Source organism: Protopterus annectens, chromosome 3.part1 (genome assembly GCF_019279795.1).
Source record: "Protopterus annectens isolate FY-2018-M chromosome 3.part1, PAN1.0, whole genome shotgun sequence".
NCBI classification, from domain to species: domain Eukaryota; kingdom Metazoa; phylum Chordata; order Ceratodontiformes; family Protopteridae; genus Protopterus; species Protopterus annectens.
In genome coordinates this window covers 236,544,021-236,562,100 of record NC_056732.1, presented here as the reverse complement: position 1 = coordinate 236,562,100, position 18,080 = coordinate 236,544,021, and the positions used below count along the sequence as shown (strand labels likewise).

The 18,080-nt window shown below is 39.8% G+C and overlaps 1 protein-coding gene across 1 annotated transcript in view; it reads left to right on the top strand.

The window, feature by feature from the left end:
• Positions 1-4,619, top strand: part of LOC122798075 (serine/threonine-protein kinase Nek11-like) — an 818,720-nt gene extending 814,101 nt beyond the window's left edge. The window contains exon 6 of the mRNA XM_044066732.1: positions 4,489-4,619. Within this exon, the coding sequence (XP_043922667.1) occupies positions 4,489-4,619 (131 nt within the window). The remainder of the gene's footprint in view (positions 1-4,488) is intronic.
• Positions 4,620-18,080: the final 13,461 nt, after the last annotated feature.

The window sequence follows — 18,080 nt, the reverse complement described above, 5'->3', positions numbered from 1 at the left end:
ACCAACAAATACAGCAAATATCTAGATATTTTTTAGAAGGGTATCTTTTTGGATGTAAAATGACACCTCTAACGCCATTTATGCCTATGGCGTTGGGCCTCACAACACCCCTGGTTGGGCATTAATTACACATTAGCACACACTCTGTCAGGCATTATTGCTTGCATATTTTTCCATCATTTTTGTCATATGAAATGTGTTTCTGAGTAGTATTCCACATTCTCACTGTAAATGGGAAGACTTTTTTGGAATTTGTTGTTCAAATTCTATGCTGATTAGATGTCCAGATATCTGTCTGGATGTACCTACTTTTCAAGAGTCCACTATTTTGGGAAACTTTAACTACCTATAAATAAATTGGATTACTTTTACCTATAATATACAGTATGCCCTGAAGTTCTTATATTCAATAAAATCTCCCTGGACTAGATTGTTAACTAACTCACTAAAGGACATAATATTCTTAACATGGTTCTTAATAATATAGTTTCTTCATGTATTATTCCCCTGGTATCTCTTTCCCCAGTTAAGTTAGATCATAAACTAGTGATCTTCACCTTCAAAATCTCAAAGCCTATTAAAACCAATATCTTAGACTGCAAGGATTTCAAGCGTACCAGTCTCATGAAATTCTACAATGGCATTTCAAAGTTCATTCATAGCAGCTTCACCCCAATCAATACCATAGCACATAGCTTCACAAAGGAATAATATTCCTGCTTAGATAAATGTTTAGAACTGACAGTACCAAGCAGATCTCTCTCCCTCCCCCCTTTGCAATATTTCTAACCATACCAACTTCAAATGTCACTTGTTCTCCCATCTATCTTCGAAATAGGCATATCCATGTCACTCTCCAACTTAAGTCCCCCTCTATAGTCTCTCATTCCCATTCCAGTCTCTTTCCCATTTTCCGTCCTACACTTTATCCTTACACCACTACTATCACTGTTAATACACCCCACTGCACAGCACTGGGCAATTCTTCTACTGCACCTTGGATGATATTATTAGATGTTCTTCTATCAAAATGAAACTTATTTCTCTACATGCAAAAGTTCACAACATCATTCCATTACCTGTATCTCCTCTCATGACTCTATATTCCTCAGTCTGTATTGGATTGGATTCCCAGAGTAACAATTATGTTATACTGCTTTGTGTATTAATATGCTGAATTATGCTGTTCTATGTATGCATGTATTATGATGTATTCCTAGGCTAACAATAATGTTTATACTATATGTCTGTATAACTGTAACGTCTTTGAAGCTTTTCTCCCCGAGTCTCAACTGAAAACGGGCTCTTTGTAGCCCAGTGGACTTCCCCAGTCATCAAACCGAAATAAATAAATAAATAAACAAATAGATGGGAAATTAAAAAAAGAACACCCTGTTGGGCCACCAACAGAAATAAACTCTATAATAAAAGAAAAAACTTCTTAAAACTTAAAATGCACACTAGATCAAAGGAAACTTGTATCAAAGATAACATCTGAAAATTGACTAAAAGCATGAAAAATACTGTTAGGTCAACTAAAGCAGCTCATAAACTTATGTTAGCATCATACCTCCCAAGCTCTGAACATTAAAAGTCATAGCACTACCTTTTAAAATCATAGCAGAAGGATCAGAAAGAAGAACACATTCTTATGTTTTACCATAGAAGGTCTTTATGTACTCGATCCTATCAGTAAGTAATAGAGAGTCTCTAAGTATGCTTAGTATATTTGTTTATTAATATTCAGAGCCATAAACTGGTCTGGCTTTAGGAGGACCATCAGTATATCTAGGCAGAGCAAGGCTAAATCTGAGAGCCAAAGTCATAGTGCTGTCCATAAATTATAACAGATAAGAGCTATGGTTAGCATCTGAAGCTAAGGACAAGTATAAATCCTTCTTTAGCTATGTTAGAAAAAGAAGAAATAACATATAGCACTGGCCTGAACTTGCCAACATACCAGCAAAACAAATTCAGTGCTAGTTTTACCTCCAAGACAACTATCTACAGCTTACTTATCCCTGAACCTCTCAGACCCCCATCACCAGTACAGAGCATGCACTGAAGGTGCTCTTTAAGACAAATACTGCATACATGGGACCTGGTAATATACCTGTCTGTTAAGTAAATAGAACTAAACAAGCCCTGGTAGAGACCCTCCTTAAAATGTTTAATCTGAGCTTAGCCACACGCTTTGCCCCTGAGGATGGTCACACAGCAGTAGTGATGCCACTCCTCAAGGGTGACCCATACCACTAACCTTAGGAATTATAGACTCATCAGCCTGATGTGTCTTACTTGCAAAGCAATGGAACATATTATAACTGACCTGACAATCTATTATACTAAAAATCTCATAAGGCTAAATGCACAACAGTTTGGCTTTATCTAGGGTGGATCCTATCTAATGAACCTAGATAACTTCTTGCAAAGGGTAACACAGGCTGTTGACCATGCTCATGCTATCCACATGGAGTATCTTGGCCCTAGTCAAGGAGTTTGATGCCATCTTCCATGCTAGCATAGTTAACAACTTAATGCATTCAGAATAGACCCCTGTGTAATAAGATGAATAGCAATTTGGCTAAAAGGCAGAACCCACATGGTGACGCTAGCTGGTACCTCATTAGAGAGCATGAACATGATCAGTGGTATCCCACAAGGCTCATTGCTCAGGCCCCTTTTGTTTGACATTTACATTTTTAATCTCTAGACCATGAACCAAGACCTCTGGCTAGCCAAGTTTGCAGATGACTGCAAACTGGAAGTTTTTGTCAGGTCCTGTCTGATGCATAAGCCCTTCAGCAAGAATGTACATTCATAAATACCTTGTGTACTATGAAAGAGATCAAATTAAATACTAAACAGTGCAATATTGCCACATTTGTGAGACAACCCTTCCCCTTAGCATACAACATGGATCAAACCCCACTCCAAAAATGAGAATGTTGTTAAAGACCTTTGAATGTGACTTGATAATTCCTCCTCCTTTGATCTTCATATAATGACAGTAGTCAGAAAGTCCTTCTTTTATTTCAGTTAATGGACAGAATAATACCATCCAGGTCTAAAGAGGTGATTGTGCCCTTATATTCAGCATATATTAGGCCAATTATTGAATACAATGCCCCCTTTGAGATGTACCTCACTAGACATAGCAAATGACTAGAAAGACCCCAGAGGTTCCTAACTAAGATCACTGGCTTAAAAACCCTAAGCTGCCAGAAAAGGCTGAAGCCTTGTCCCTTCATTCAACATCATATAAACTTCTGAGAGGAGTTCTATGCCTTGCCTTGTGGGCTATTAGGGAACGAATGCCTTTGTAGCTCCGCAAATCAAATAGTCACACACATACCAGAACCAGGGACACAAATCTTCATCAGTAAATAAAGACATGGTGGGAAGATATGCTGATTATGAAATGCTTTCCCCTCCTCTGAAATAGATTCTCACTGGAATTTAAGAGGTGTGAAACATTATTTTCCTTTATCTTCCTTCAGATGGGAACAGAATGATTGGATGGACACTCACAAATTCACCTTTTGCCTGACTGGCCATTCCACCATGAAGAAGAAGGTCCAGTCTAAGGGTGCATACTATCATAGCATAAATGGTCACAATACTCAGCTGCCTGGTATTTTCTATGATCCTGTATTCCAATGGACTGCTGAAGCCTCTGTTGTGAACATATTATCTTCCAACTTGTCGCAACATCCAAAGAGATTATCTATTAAAATTATTTTTGCATATTTAGTAATAGTGAAACACTAGAGGGAGGATTCTCCTTCAGTAGTGGTGGATTGGAAGGCAGTTATTTAATTTCCATGCTGTTTATTCTTAACCAGATTATGATGCCGTGTTTTAAGTCAACAATATATATATGGGGTAAAATTTTGACACTGACTGTAGTGGAACAGTACAATCAGTGCGAGGGATTAACATTCTGGTATCTGAACCTGTGTGCTTTTTCTGCCCTGTGTTATTTGTCTTTTGTGATACAGGATTTAAGCCTAGTGCCACCTGAGAGGTGTAAAGGGCACTGTTATACATGAGGTCATTTGTTCTATTTATTTGACTCCAATTTACATTTTTGATGCTTAATAGCTTAGTGTGGCTGCATGCTAGCAATTTACCTTTGTTGGATAGCACCTATTAAGTTATGCCACAGGCAGCTTGTCATGGGTCATATTTCTTATTTATGCTGTTTGCTACTCCTTTACGATATATTTATACATCTGTTAACAAGGGCACCTTTTTTCTTGTCTGATGTTTTCCTGACAGTTTCTTGAGACCTAGGGTTTGCTTTCCTCCAACTATTATGTACATATTAAAGCTGGATTAATATTGTATTTTTTTTCAGGAACTTAGATAAATGCAAACCATAGTATTCAATTAATGAAAAATAGGAACATAACAGCTTAATTTACAAAATGCATTTTTCTTGTAAATATGACATTTGCCTGATAAATTCTCTATTATGTTTATTAGGTGATTTTGGAGTGTCTCGTCTCCTGATGGGATCGTGTGACTTGGCTACTACTTTTACTGGGACACCATATTATATGAGTCCAGAGGTACTAAGACATCAAGGCTATGATTCAAAAGCTGATATATGGTAAGTAGCTAGTATTTTTTAAATGATTTGTTTCCTGAGGTCACATCGTGGTGTATCTTTAGAACAATATTTTAATTTGTACTACACAGAATGTATCTAACAGGTATTTTTCTTGCAATATTTTCAAAGTAGCTCTGCATCATTACTAAAATGATACTTCATAACATTATATTTTATTGATGTATTGTTTAATTATTTATCAAACAGTATAGCTGTTAACACTACGGTTGAGGCTGCCAAGCAGAAGAAAGAGAGCATGTTTAGGTCATGTGGTACTCCGAGTTCTATGACTTGGTCCCCATGCAGCCCAAAATCTTCATCACAAGCAAAGAAATGGATTCAAGTACCCCCTTACTGATGAGCAGCTGAGCATGGGGGGGGGGGGGGAGTAAATTACTACTAGACTTTGAACTTGCCAAACAGTGGTTTGAGGAAGGCAATTATGAGTACATCTCACCTCTTTTTATATTTAACCTGTTTTTTTATATCGCCTGCACTATTTTTACTTACTTCATTTGTTGATGATTTTATTTATTACTGACTCTTCTTATGTGACTGTTATCCTGTTTTGTCATGCCTGTTTTTATTTTACTTTTATCTTGCCTACCTGGTGTTCCGTTGAGCATTTACTCTACTGGTTCTCTTGATTTATTATAATTATGAGTACATGGCAGTTACTATAAAAAGTATGGTACTTCTCTTTGTCTGCAGAAAGTATTATAAATGAAACCATGATGGAGGATGACAAAGTAATCATTTAAAAAGTAAAACGGACCTGATGTTGTGATCAATAGCCAACAGTGCACTAGATAATTTAGAAAGGCAGTCATTTTACACGCTACTGAGATAATAAGAGTATTATAACCAATACTGAACATGTCTGATGCAGAACATCACTGGGAGCTGAGCACCATGGTTAAGTAGAATTAGTCTGCTAGATTGGCTTCATGGCAAATTTAACATTAAAATGTAGAATTCCGTTGCAGATACTGAGGTATGTAAATGCTGAAGGAGAGATTGGTGATTGGACAGGGGAGATATGACTCAAATATTCAGACACAAGATGGGAATCAAATACCTGGGATGACATGATTTTTTATCTCTGTGGCAGAGTAGTACAGGTATTAATAGACTTATAATGCAGTCAGGTGTTACTGATGTGGGAGAATTTGGAGAAACCTAGATCTGCTCCTCCCATTTTACTGAAGAGCTGTTGCTATGAAAAAATTGCCTTCTAAACATTCACTTTTTGAAGAAAAAAAAAACAATGTATTTGTCCATTTATTGGTGACTGATTTCTTGGAGCCTTTTGATCAAGTATAGTTGACTGGATGGAAACTTTTCTGATTTTTCACATTACATTTATGTGACGTTTGGTATCCTCAGAGTTTGTTATCATAGAGTAGAGCTGCAGAATGACTTCTTTAATAGTGGGATGTGGAGCATGTTACCCTTATTTAAAATAATTTAAACTGAGCGACAGCAATATTCCCTTTTCATTGCTCAGCTAATCTCAGCTGAATGTCCTATGGCTAGTCAGTCATCAACCAGTCTTACTATAATGAGTATATTACACTTATTCCATGTTGTACTATAATGAGTAGATTACACTTATTCCATGTTGTACTATAATGAGTAGATTATACTTATTTCATGTTGTACTATAATGAGTATAGTACACTTATTTCATGTTGTACTATAATGAGTATATTACACTAATTTCATGTTGTACTATAATGAGTATATTACACTAATTTCATGTTGTACTATAATGAGTATATTACACTTATTCCATGTTGTACTATAATGAATATATTACACTTATTCCATGCTTTACCTTAATGAGTATATTACACTTTTTTCATGTCTTACTATAATGGACATACTACATTTTATTCTATACTAGGATGTTGTGTTGTACCACTAGAAAAATACATATTGAGTGTGTTCAGGTAACATACTTAAGTTTTGTTATTATAGCAGGTAAAATGTTAATTTAAATTCAGTAGAGCCTCATAGACAATAAGTTTCAAAAATGCATTTCTTGTTAGAAGTAGCATTATTCTTAAATTGTTGTTGCACATCCCTTACTTATAATATTTATATGCTGCCTAATCATTTTCATTTAAGGGCATTATGAAAATAATATATTCTGTTTATCAACTAAGTCATTGGAAAACTGAATATAACATTGTCTGTACACTAATTTATACTTGTAGCATTTGATGGTGCACTAATTTTGACAGGTAAAAGTATCACTTATCTTTTCCCAGCACAGAGAGATACTGGTGATTGTAAAGCACACTCCGCTGTATGCAGTCCACTATTTGAACACTGTATGTACATAATCTTGTAAGCATATTCCTGTTCCACATTGTTCATAAAAGAAATAGAGACAAAAATGATAAAACGAGTAACATATTCAACGTGTTTATGCTATTGTTAGTTGCTGATAATTCTTTTATCATTTAACTGATATGTGTATGTAGCTTTTATTTCTTCATGTTGGCAGACGCATTTTCATGTAATGCAGTAATATAGACCCCACTACACCTACTCAAGGTAAAATTGCTCAAACATTAGTAGCACACAGAAAAAAAAGATGAACAGCATAACGCAGAATGCTATGTTCCATAGGAAATCATTGCCAGTGTGGCATCTAAGTAGGCACCGGCAATGATTTCCTTGTTTTGGAAGATTTTTTTCCCTTTATTGAGTTGGTGCAACCATGTAGTTGGTATATATATATATATATATATATATATATATATATATATATATATATATCTTTGGTGGGTGTGGAGGGCTTGAAATCATATTAAGCATGCAGGAGAATACTTATTTGTTTTACTCTTCTGAGTTTTGGCGTTTCTTTTCAGCGTTTCATCTCATCAGCTTTCAGGAAGCCAGCATTTCATAGTAGAACCAGTAAACAATGCCATATATCTGATGCCTGGCCCTTCATTTTAGATGTAGCATCCCTAAAATGACTGAAATGAAAGAAATGGTTTGGAAAGTCATCTAGCAACCTATACTCCTGATTGGAACTTTTCCCTAAGAAAAGATCTGACAAAACACTCCTGTTTTGCAATTTCCTAGCAGGAGAGGCTTCACTCTGTCTCTCTTGTAGATGATTCTTACTATTAAAATGTACTGCTCCTCTTAGATAGGTGCAGAGCATGGGTACCAGGCATCCACTGGACAAACACTTAAAAAATCTATAAGTAAAGGTTCATATGTAATGTAGAAATTGAATTATGTGGTCACTACTCATGGGCCCTTAGGTTGCTCTGTGTGAGTGCATGAAGTCTGTCTTTATCGAATGAGAAGATTATGAAATATCATTTGGGTAGGATTTCTGCATGGATCTTCAAAGAGATACATTTCTGTCTATTGAAAGTTGCTCATTTACTAAAGGGGGCTGTACCACTGTTGAATCTGTTTTACTCTATCATTTTATTTCTTTGTTTGTAAACAGATACAGCTGTCTGTGTGATACAGCAAGCGGCTGTTCCATAAGCTTCAGAATTATATTAGATCCATTTCTGTTTTCTAGAATGTCAGCAGTGTCATGTTTGACATGTAGTTCCTTTTGAGTTTTGTAGGGCAAGTCTTGGATAAGGCCAAGTACAGGGTGAGGAAAGAGTGTTTGATTTCAAACAGTACACATATTATAGTTAATGCAAAGAATATCTTATAAGAATAATATGTTGAGACACATGCACCAGGGGGGACTAAGCAAAAAGGTAGTTTACAGGTACCATAAAATAATTTTTTTGTAAGCAATGTCCATATATTATGAACACTAACACTTATTACACATATTATAGTCATAAGAAAATAATTTAAGAAGAATTGAGACTCTGCAGTGGTTAGACAATTTGTGAGTAATAGTTATGTGAGTAGTAGTGCTGAAGCTCAGATAGAGATCAACATTTTTAAGAATCACTAGCTTATTCAAACACTTTCGCAAGTGCATGGTTTTATTTCTTTATGTATGTATTTATTCATTAATTTTGTAGGCTTGCTCGTTTGTTTGTTAATTACCAACTTAACCAGGATAGTGGATCGATCAAAAATGGATCCATTTCACCCACAGCACCGAAATTACAAATGAAAACAAGAAAGAAAGAAAGGTTTACATTTCAAGGGAGATAAATAGAAATTAGTTTCAAAGTCAATACAGAAAGTTTAAATTATCAAAACATCAAAAACATACATTATATATATATATATATATATATATATATATATATATATATATATATATATATATATAGCAATAAACAAGACAATACAGTTTCACCCACATGGCTCCAGTCATAAAATAAAAGTAAAACTGTGTTAGATGAATAAAAACTGTACTTTAATGAGTCAAAAAAAACATGTAAAAATGCAAACGATAAGTGCTTTCGGACAACTTTCTTGTCCTTCTTCAGATCTATAGTAACTATACCACCACTGGATATATATAAAATGGATTCAGCCAATCAAATATAAGATTTAAGGCAATGCCCTTTCAGGGCTGGTTTTAAAGGGATACAGGTGTTCAAACCAGGGGGTGTGCCTGCTGACAAACCACCAGTCCATTTTATCACTGTCTGTTCAGTCAGCAAAACCAAATCACCTCCCCTTAAATTATCTCAAATGACTTGTAGAACCATAAACATAAAAGAATGTAACCTGTTGACCATAATGTGTCTATAAAGGGTTTTTTTTATGTCACCAAGGAGGATATCACTAACATGTTTAGAAACCCTTTCCTTCAATTGTTGATTAATTTTTCCAACATAAAAGGAGTCCCAACCTTGGCAGCAGATGACATAAATGACATTTTTACTCTTACAATTGACATATGTTTTTAAATGATATTGCTTCCTTGTTGTTGGATATATGAAAATTGTTCCTTCAGGATATATTTGCAGCAGCTACAAGACATGCATGGAAAGGTCCCAGTCCTGTTAGTTTTAATGGAATTAGCCTTGGTTGAATGATGACATAATAACTGCTTTATGTTTTTGCCAGTTCTAAATGAAAAAGAGGGTCTATCACCCACAATGCATTTTATTGACTGATCACTCATTAGAATATTCCAGTTATTCTTTATGAGTCCACATATTAGGTCAACATTGCTCGAATAGGTTAATGTTAGTCTGGTCCTATTATTCTTCCTAGTACGTAGAGTATCTGTTTTCATATCCATTTTCACATAGTAGTATGGTTTGCCAATCGTGGAATGCAAGGTGTTAACTTCATGTGAGGCTTTCTCAATTTCCTTCTCCTTATAACCTCTGGACTTGAGATTTTGTGCCAAATGTTCACTAGCTAATAAGATCCGTTTCACTGGTATTTAAGTGTGACTACTTTAGCATTTGTCCTTTGATTGCATTTCTGTGTACATGTTCAGGATGCATACTACATCTGTTTAATATTTTATTTCTCTTACATTCTTTCTGAAATACAGTAGTTTGAATGCCTTCAATCAGATGTATATATAGAAATGTATCCAAGAAAGTAATGTTCTTATTGGAATAATGCATCATAAATTAAAAAAAATCTGTGGTGTTTTCCAAGTAGCAATGAAAATCATTTAATTAGTTGATTGAACCATGCCACAAAATAAAGAGATCATCCACAAATCTCTTATAATAAATGATGTATGATTAGAAAGCATTGATCTGAAGTAGTTGACTTCATTCATTCTGCACATATGGGTATACGGATCCGATTCGGATCTGAGCCGGCAAAACTTTTCAAGCATCAGGTCCGAGCTCCAAGCTCCTCCCTTACCTGTATTACATCACTTCCTCCTATCTAGCCCCAGATCTCGTTTGCCGCTCTAAGAGTCAGCATCGTGGTCTCTGAGCTCTAAGCAAGGTGGTAAGGTTTTTTGGTGTTTTTGTGATAGTTGAGTGTGAATATCTTTCCCTTTTTTTCCTCCCTTCGCGTTAAATCGTCATGTTAGTTGTAAAAAAAAAAGTTAGTTATAAGTGTTTTTGTTTGTGATACTGGTTTCCCACCTATGCCCAATCCCTGTTTAAGTGTGTGTGTGAGTGGGCCTTTAGGGCTTTTACTGTTTCTTCTAAGGCTGAACAGCCTAAGGTTCTCTTTAAGAAGTGCACAGAGTGTGGTCACAAGCTCTAACCAGCCAATGGCCACACTCTGTGTGTTCTATGTTTAGGTGTCGCCCATCTATCTGCTTCTTGCGACATTTGTTCAGGCTTTAATCCTAGGGCTTTGAAGGATTGCCGGGCTAAGCTTGTGGCTAAGGGTCTGCTACCAGCTTCTGCCCTTAGTCTGCCTTGGTTTCCTCCCCAGCCAGTGACACTGTGCAGGCAGGGACTCAACCTCCCACCAGGCCTGCTTCATCAGAGTCATCCCAGAGAGGTAGGGACAGAAGGGATCAGGAGAGGCACCACAAGGAGAGGGACAGGCCAAGAAAAAGATCACCAGATAGGGAGTCTTTCTCTAGCCCCTCTTCAAAGGCACCCAGGTCTCGTGCTCCTTGGCTCTGCTCTCCCCGTTTCTTGCCGGAGCCGATGGAGCCATTGGAGCTGAGGCACTCCCCTCAGATCTGGCCCAGACCCAAGTCGATCGCTTCCTCCAGGTCAACTCAGAGTGTCTCCGACCTGGATATGGACAGGCTGATGAGGAGGTTCATCCAGAACAAGATTCAGATGGGGCTATTACCAGGGCCCTCTCCCATTGGAGAGGGTCCTCCTTCTTCAACTATGTTCCACCCTATTGCTCCTTCCCCGATCTGACCTGACGCTTTGGGGTTCTCGAGTCAGAAACCTTTCAGAGCTGTTGGGTCAGCACCGATGGTTCTTGCTTCCTCAACACTGGCCATCACCTTGAGTTCCTCGGATCTGATCTCGGATCCAGGAGACTCTCAAAATCGTGGTCGGGGAGCTGGGCCCGACGGTCAAGATCTCACTCTTTCAGATCCCATCCTCGGTGCACGGACTACTCTTCTGTCGGCTCCGATCTCTGCTTCGGTGCCGGGGAGAGCCTCTTCCTTACATTCTATGGAGGTGTGCTCTCCATCGGCGTTCGGGGCAGTGGAAAGAGTTCTCTCCTAGGGGTGGAGATCACAGCTTACCTACTCGGATCCTACCCAGACCCCTCTGATTTTGGATCCTACTCCCATTACCCTGTCTCAGGGACAGCCCATGCCAAAGCAACCCCTGGTTGTTCCCCTCAGGGAACACCCGGAGGCTTACGAATCCTTTCCATAGAGTCCCACTGGAGAGGAACCTCTTAAGCGCAAGTGTAAGAGGAGGCACTTGGACTCCCCTGAGTCCATTACCACTGATACGGACTTGGATGAAGAGGGTTCCCTCAGATCACCTACCGAGGACGTCTCATTCGGAGACATTATGGAGATCCACCACCAAAGAGGAGGTTGGTCAGCCCCCAAACCCTCTGCGGATGAGTCCGTATTCCTGGAGGCCTTTGGCGCGGGCCCATCTACTTCCTGGGTCTCCCCTCCAGTGGACCCTTTGGTGGACCTCATCACCACTAGGGCATGGAAGGATGCTGACACCGTAGAGCCTATACCCAAAAGGCCAGACAAATTTCTTTCCCCGCTGTCAGACAGACAGGCAGACATGGTCCAAAGGAGCCACAGTAGATACTTTGGTGGTTGCGGCTGCCACAAAGAAGGAACTGGCACAGGAGAGTTCCTCGGTTCATCCACCAGACAAAGAGTCCAGGTCGATGGATTGTTTTGGGAAGCGCATGTACTCGTCAGCAACATTTTTTATTCATGCGCTGAATTACTTGGCACATTTTATCTGACTGCAGCGAGACCTTATATCAGAACTAACTGAGTCATCCCCGGAGTCTCTGTCGCAACAGGACAAGCAGTCTTTCACTGCAAAGATGACTACACTGAAATTAGTGACAAATATCTCTATGCGTCTCCTCTCTCATGCTACGGAGGGAGCCGCTAGAGCTGCTGTTATAGGCGTTGCCTTGAGGTGTCACACCTGGATCAGGCTGTGTCAATTTGTGGACTCCTTTAAGGCATCTTTCATCAACGCCCCTTTCGATGGATCATCCCTCTTTGGGAAGACTGTACGTGACACACTGACCCAGAGTGAGAAGGGTGGAAAGACTTTGCTAGCCATCGGAATCTGCTTCTCTAACCCCCAGATGTCCTATTCCAGGAACCATGTGGTTCTGGAAATCACAGTTCTTTCGTGACACTCAGGAATATTCATCCCACAGAGGCAGAGGGGGACAAGACCGATGCCGTCCCAGAGGCAGAGGGGGTCCCATAAACATTGGGTCTAGGGAACCTTTTTCTGACAGACCCACACAGCAACCCTGAGGGGTTGCCCGGCTCCTCTACTCTGGAGGCAGTCAGGGGAAGATTTTCCTTACATCCAGTGGCATGGGAGTCCATTACTGCAGACCACTGGGTGTTAAACATCATATCCAGAGGATATTCTATCCCCTTTATTCCATGTCCCATAACTCCAGCATGCCTTCCAGATGTTTCACCCACTCACAGGGAGGCTACAGCCTTAGAAGCTTCGAAGCTGCTACAAAAACGAGCCATTGAGCTGGTCCACCCAGATCAATCTGGATCAGGCATCTACTCCAGGTTCTTTTTAATCCCAAAGAAGACGGGGGACCTCAGGCCCATTCTAGACCTGTCTATCCTCAACCTGGCGGTACATAAACAAAAATTCTGGATGGTCACTCTACAGTCCATTCTACCATTTCTGAGAGAATGCGACTGGATGTGCTCGTTGGACCTCTAGGACGCTTACTATCACATCAAGGTCCACAGGAGCTCCAGTAGGTTTCTACGCTTCTGGCTAGGGGCCAGTCACTTTCAGTTCAGAGCCCTACCCTTTGGTCACACCACAGCCCCCAGAGTGTTTACCAAGGTTATGGCGGTTGTAGCTGCTCACCTGAGACTTCAGGGCATTCAGGTATTCCCCTACCTAGATGACTGGCTCTTTGCTGCATCCACCAAACGTCTCTTGTGTCAAGCCCTACAGTACTTCCTCGGTCTGGCTCATAAGTTAGGCATCACGATCAGTATCAACAAGTCCCACCTGGCTCCGATTCAGATCATAGACTTCATTGGGCCATGGTTGCATTCGATTCAGTCAAAGATTTTTCTCACCCCAGAAAAGATAGAAAATCTCAGGCTCCATGTATTGGCTATCTTGGATCATGCGGTAGTCACAGCAGCCAATGTTCTCAGGGCCCTGGGTTCGATGGCAGCTGCAATCTCTATCCTCCCTCTTGCACGTCTTCACATGAGAGTCCTTCAGTGGAATCTAGTAGTTCAATGGTCCTGGCTAGACCTTCCAATGAATTTCCACATCTGAATCAATCGGACATGCAGAATGTCACTCCAGTGGTGGGTTCAATCAGCAGACATTTTCATGGGGCACAGCTTTCTAGCCCCTCCGGCTCAAGCCACGGTGACCACGGATGCTTCCCAGCTCGGGTGGGGGGCACTTCCTGGGAAGGACAGTCAAGGGCAAGTGGTCCCCTCCAGAGACCAAGCTACACATCAATGTCCTGGAGATGAGGGCAGTGCTTTTAGCATTAAGAGCCTTCCACCCTGTCCTACCTCCGGGGATGGTAGCCATTCAATCAGACAACATGTCTGTAGTCTGGTATATAAACAAACAGGGAGGGAACCGATCCTACCCCCTTTGTCGCAAGGCCATGAGGGTTTGGGAGTGGGTCATATCCACCAGCTGGTTTCTCATAGCAGCGCATATCCTGGGATGCTCCAACATTCTAGTGGACAGTCTCAGCAGGGCAGTCCTTCTGCCTTATGAGTGGTCTCTGAAACAATCAGTGGCGGAGAAGATCTTCTGTGTTTGGGGTCAACCTTGCTGTGATCTCAGCATCTCCTTCCAACACGAAGTGCAGCAACGTCTTTGCTCTGATCCCCCCTCCGGGGGATGTCCCCAGGGACACTCTATTCCATGCTTGGCCTCCCAGGCTACTGTATGCTTATCCCCTGTTACCTCTTATTTCCAAGTTCCTTCAGAGAGCTTGCTGGCTGCAGTGCAAAGTCATTCTCATAGCTCCCTTCTGGCCGCATCAAGTGTGGTTTCCCTTCCTATGGTATCACCTGTTGGCTCCTCCATGGACTCTAGATCCATGCCCGGATCTGATTTCTCACCCGTCAGGCTTGCTCTGTCCAACCTGGATAGTCTCAAGCTGACGGCATGGCTGCTCCAGTTCCCATGATCATCAGGACTCCTGGACTTTCGTCCCCTGTTAAGAATATTCTGGTAGCTTCACTGAAAGCCTCCACTAGGAAACTCTACAATAGCAAGTGGAGACGTTTTTGCATTTGGGCCTCTCAGCACAATCTGAACCCGTTTACAGCCCCCGTTCTGGTCATACTGGATTTTCTGGCCGATCTTTTTTGATCAGGCACAAGTACTTCTACCATCAAGGTACAGCTGGCTGCCATCTCTAATTTTCATGTGGGTGAAAATAAGGTTGCTCTGGCTTCTGCCAAATTGTGTAAAGCTTTCCTGAAGGGCACTTTTTTATTGCGACCACCAGTTAAAGAAATGGTGCCTCCCTGGGATCTGACTTTAGTCCTTCAGGCTTTGACCTCTCCCCCCTTCGAGCCAGCCAGTTCAGTTCCGATGAAGTTTTTGTCATGGAAGACAGCCTTCTTGGTCACCATCACGTCAGCCAAGAGAGTTTCAGAGTTGCAGGCCTTATCCTCCTTGCCCCCTTATTTGGTTTTCCACAAGGATAGGGTTTTGCTGCGTATGAACCCTTCCTTCCTTTCTTCCCAAGGTGTCCACAGCAGCCAATATTAATCAATGTATAAATTTGCCAGTCTTCTTCCTAAATTTCCAAAATAGAGGTGAACGTAAGCTTCATTTATTGGATGTCCATAGACAGCTTTGTTTTTACCTCCATAGGACTAAACCCTTCTGGAAGTCACATCAATTGTTTGTCTCTTTTTCAAAACCATTTTTGGGCAAAGCAGTTTCAAAAGTGTCCTTAGCAAGGTGGATCACTCTCTGTATTGCACAGGTTTATAAGTACAAAGGTTTATCTCCTCCTGATGTATTGAAGGATCATTCCACTAGAGCAATGGCCACTTCTGCAGCTTTCTGGTCAAGAGTTCCATTAGACGATATTTGTGTGGCAGCGACTTGGGCCAATTTGCACACATTCATCTCTCATTATAAATTGGATCTTATTTCTAGAGGGAGAGCATCCTTTGGCTCTGCGGTGCTCAGAAATATCCTTCCATAAGGGCCTCCCAGGAATACTATTAGCTGGGGACTCTGTCCCATATGTGCAGAATGAATGAAGTCAACTACTTCAGATAAAGAAGTTATGTTCTTACCATAATGTTCCATCTGATTAGTAGACTTCATTCTTCTGCACCTTCCCTCCCTCCAGCCCCCTCACTCTTCAGGTTTTTCCTGTTTAGGATTGTGGTTATATTGCCACTTAGTGTCAGCAAACTCAATCTGGGGCTAGATAGGAGGAAGTGATGTAATATAGGTAAGGGAGGAGCTTGGATCTCAGAGCTGATGCTTGAAAAGTTTTGCCGGCTCGGATCCGAATCAGATCCGTATACCCATATGTGCAGAAGAATGAAGTCTACTACTCAGATGGAATATTATGGTAAGAACATAACTTCTTTTTATTCAACACATGCTTAGAGTCCCATTCTGTTAAACTGTATTTGCATAACTATTGGCACAGGGGGCTCCCAAGGCAACCCCTCACTTCTGCCAATAAATCCTGTTGTGATAACAAAGACGTTATTTTCCAAAACTAGTTTTAATAGGCAATAAATCAAATTAATCATTTTCATGTCTTGGCCCTGAATAGTGGATAGTTCCTCCTGTACTGGATTTATTCCAAAATCATTTGGAATAATGATGAATAAACTAGTTATATTCAGTGTGACCAGCAAGCAGGGAGAAAAGTCCTTAATATGATGAGTACATACATATAGAGAGCTCAAGAAATGTTCAGTGTCTTTCAATACAGTTAGAAAGTTCACCAGTAAGCTCTGTAATTGTTTGTCAATGAATAGAGACATAGGTTCCATTAACCACCCTTCGCTGGTAACAATAGGTCTAAGCAGAGGGTTCCTCAGATTTTTGTGAACTTTTGGCAGTTCTTTTATTATAGGAATCCATGGGATGGGAAACACTAAAAAATTCAAATAAGCTGTCATCAGTCTTATGGCTCAACAGCAGTTCTCTTAATATAATGCTGACATTTTGTATCATTCGTTTAATTTGTAACCCATCAATCACATTGTAAGTTTGAACATCATTAAGCATGTCAGTCATTTTCTGATGGTAGTCTGATTGGTTCATGATAACAATTGCACCTCCCTTATCTTCTGCAGATATTGCTATTCGTTGGTTAACCTGTAGTTCCTTAAGGGCCAGATATTCAGGGCAGGTTAAATTGGAATAGCATTTATGTTTCTCTTTTAAAGTCTCAATTACTTCCTGTTGACAAATCAAAAAAAGTATTAATGAGAGGACTGTTTTGCGGCACAAATGTACTCAGTTTTCTGAAGGCAACATTGTTGTTCTCAACTCTATTTTCAAAAATACATGGTAACATAATGTTCCTACAGAACATTTTCAAATCCACTATCACATTGCTGACTCTAGAATGAGTGGCTGGAAGAAATGTTATACCTTTATTTAGCAAACTGTGTTGTGCCTCAGTTAATGTGTAGTCACTCAAGTTGATAACTAAATCAAATTCAATGTTATTTAGCCTTCTATCAAAAATTTCCTTCTCTTTCTCCCTTGACTGGATGACCGTTGATGTATCTGTCTCAAAGAGGTTTTTATTGATAGAGGCAGGCAGGAAAAAAACGCATGAATGTTGTTATTTTCCTTAAGTGTAGCTCCTAAGGATAAACTGTTTTCTGTGGAAGATGCATTAAAAGAAACATTAGTGGAAGTACCAGAATTCTTGTTAATCTCAGTAGTATTGTCTACCAATTTATTACTGAGAGCATCAGAGGCATGTACTCTATCAGAATCAGTGTTAAGATCCTTGGTTTTATCACTGTCAGTAATTTTGTTCTCTTTAGGCCAAGTAAAAATATGACCATTTTTAAAGTCAAGAAGGTCTCTTTTCAATTTTTTAACTTTGTTTTGTTCTAATTGCATATCATATGCAGATATATTCAAGTAAAGTTCATCTAAGCTATCAGTATAAATACTGAAATTTGTGAAAGTAATTCCCTTTCAAGAGATGTGGAATGTTAAATGAGTAGCTGTATGTAGTTAAAACTGGTTTCAGTATTTAACATTTGCCACCTTTTGATTAATTCAGAATGAGCATTACCATAGGTAAGCATCACTAAAACATTTAACCCTCTTGGTATTACTTTATGGTGAAGGCAGACCTCCCAGGTGTTGCCACTGGATTCTTTTCAGTTTAAACAGTGCACTTTCTAAAGTACAAT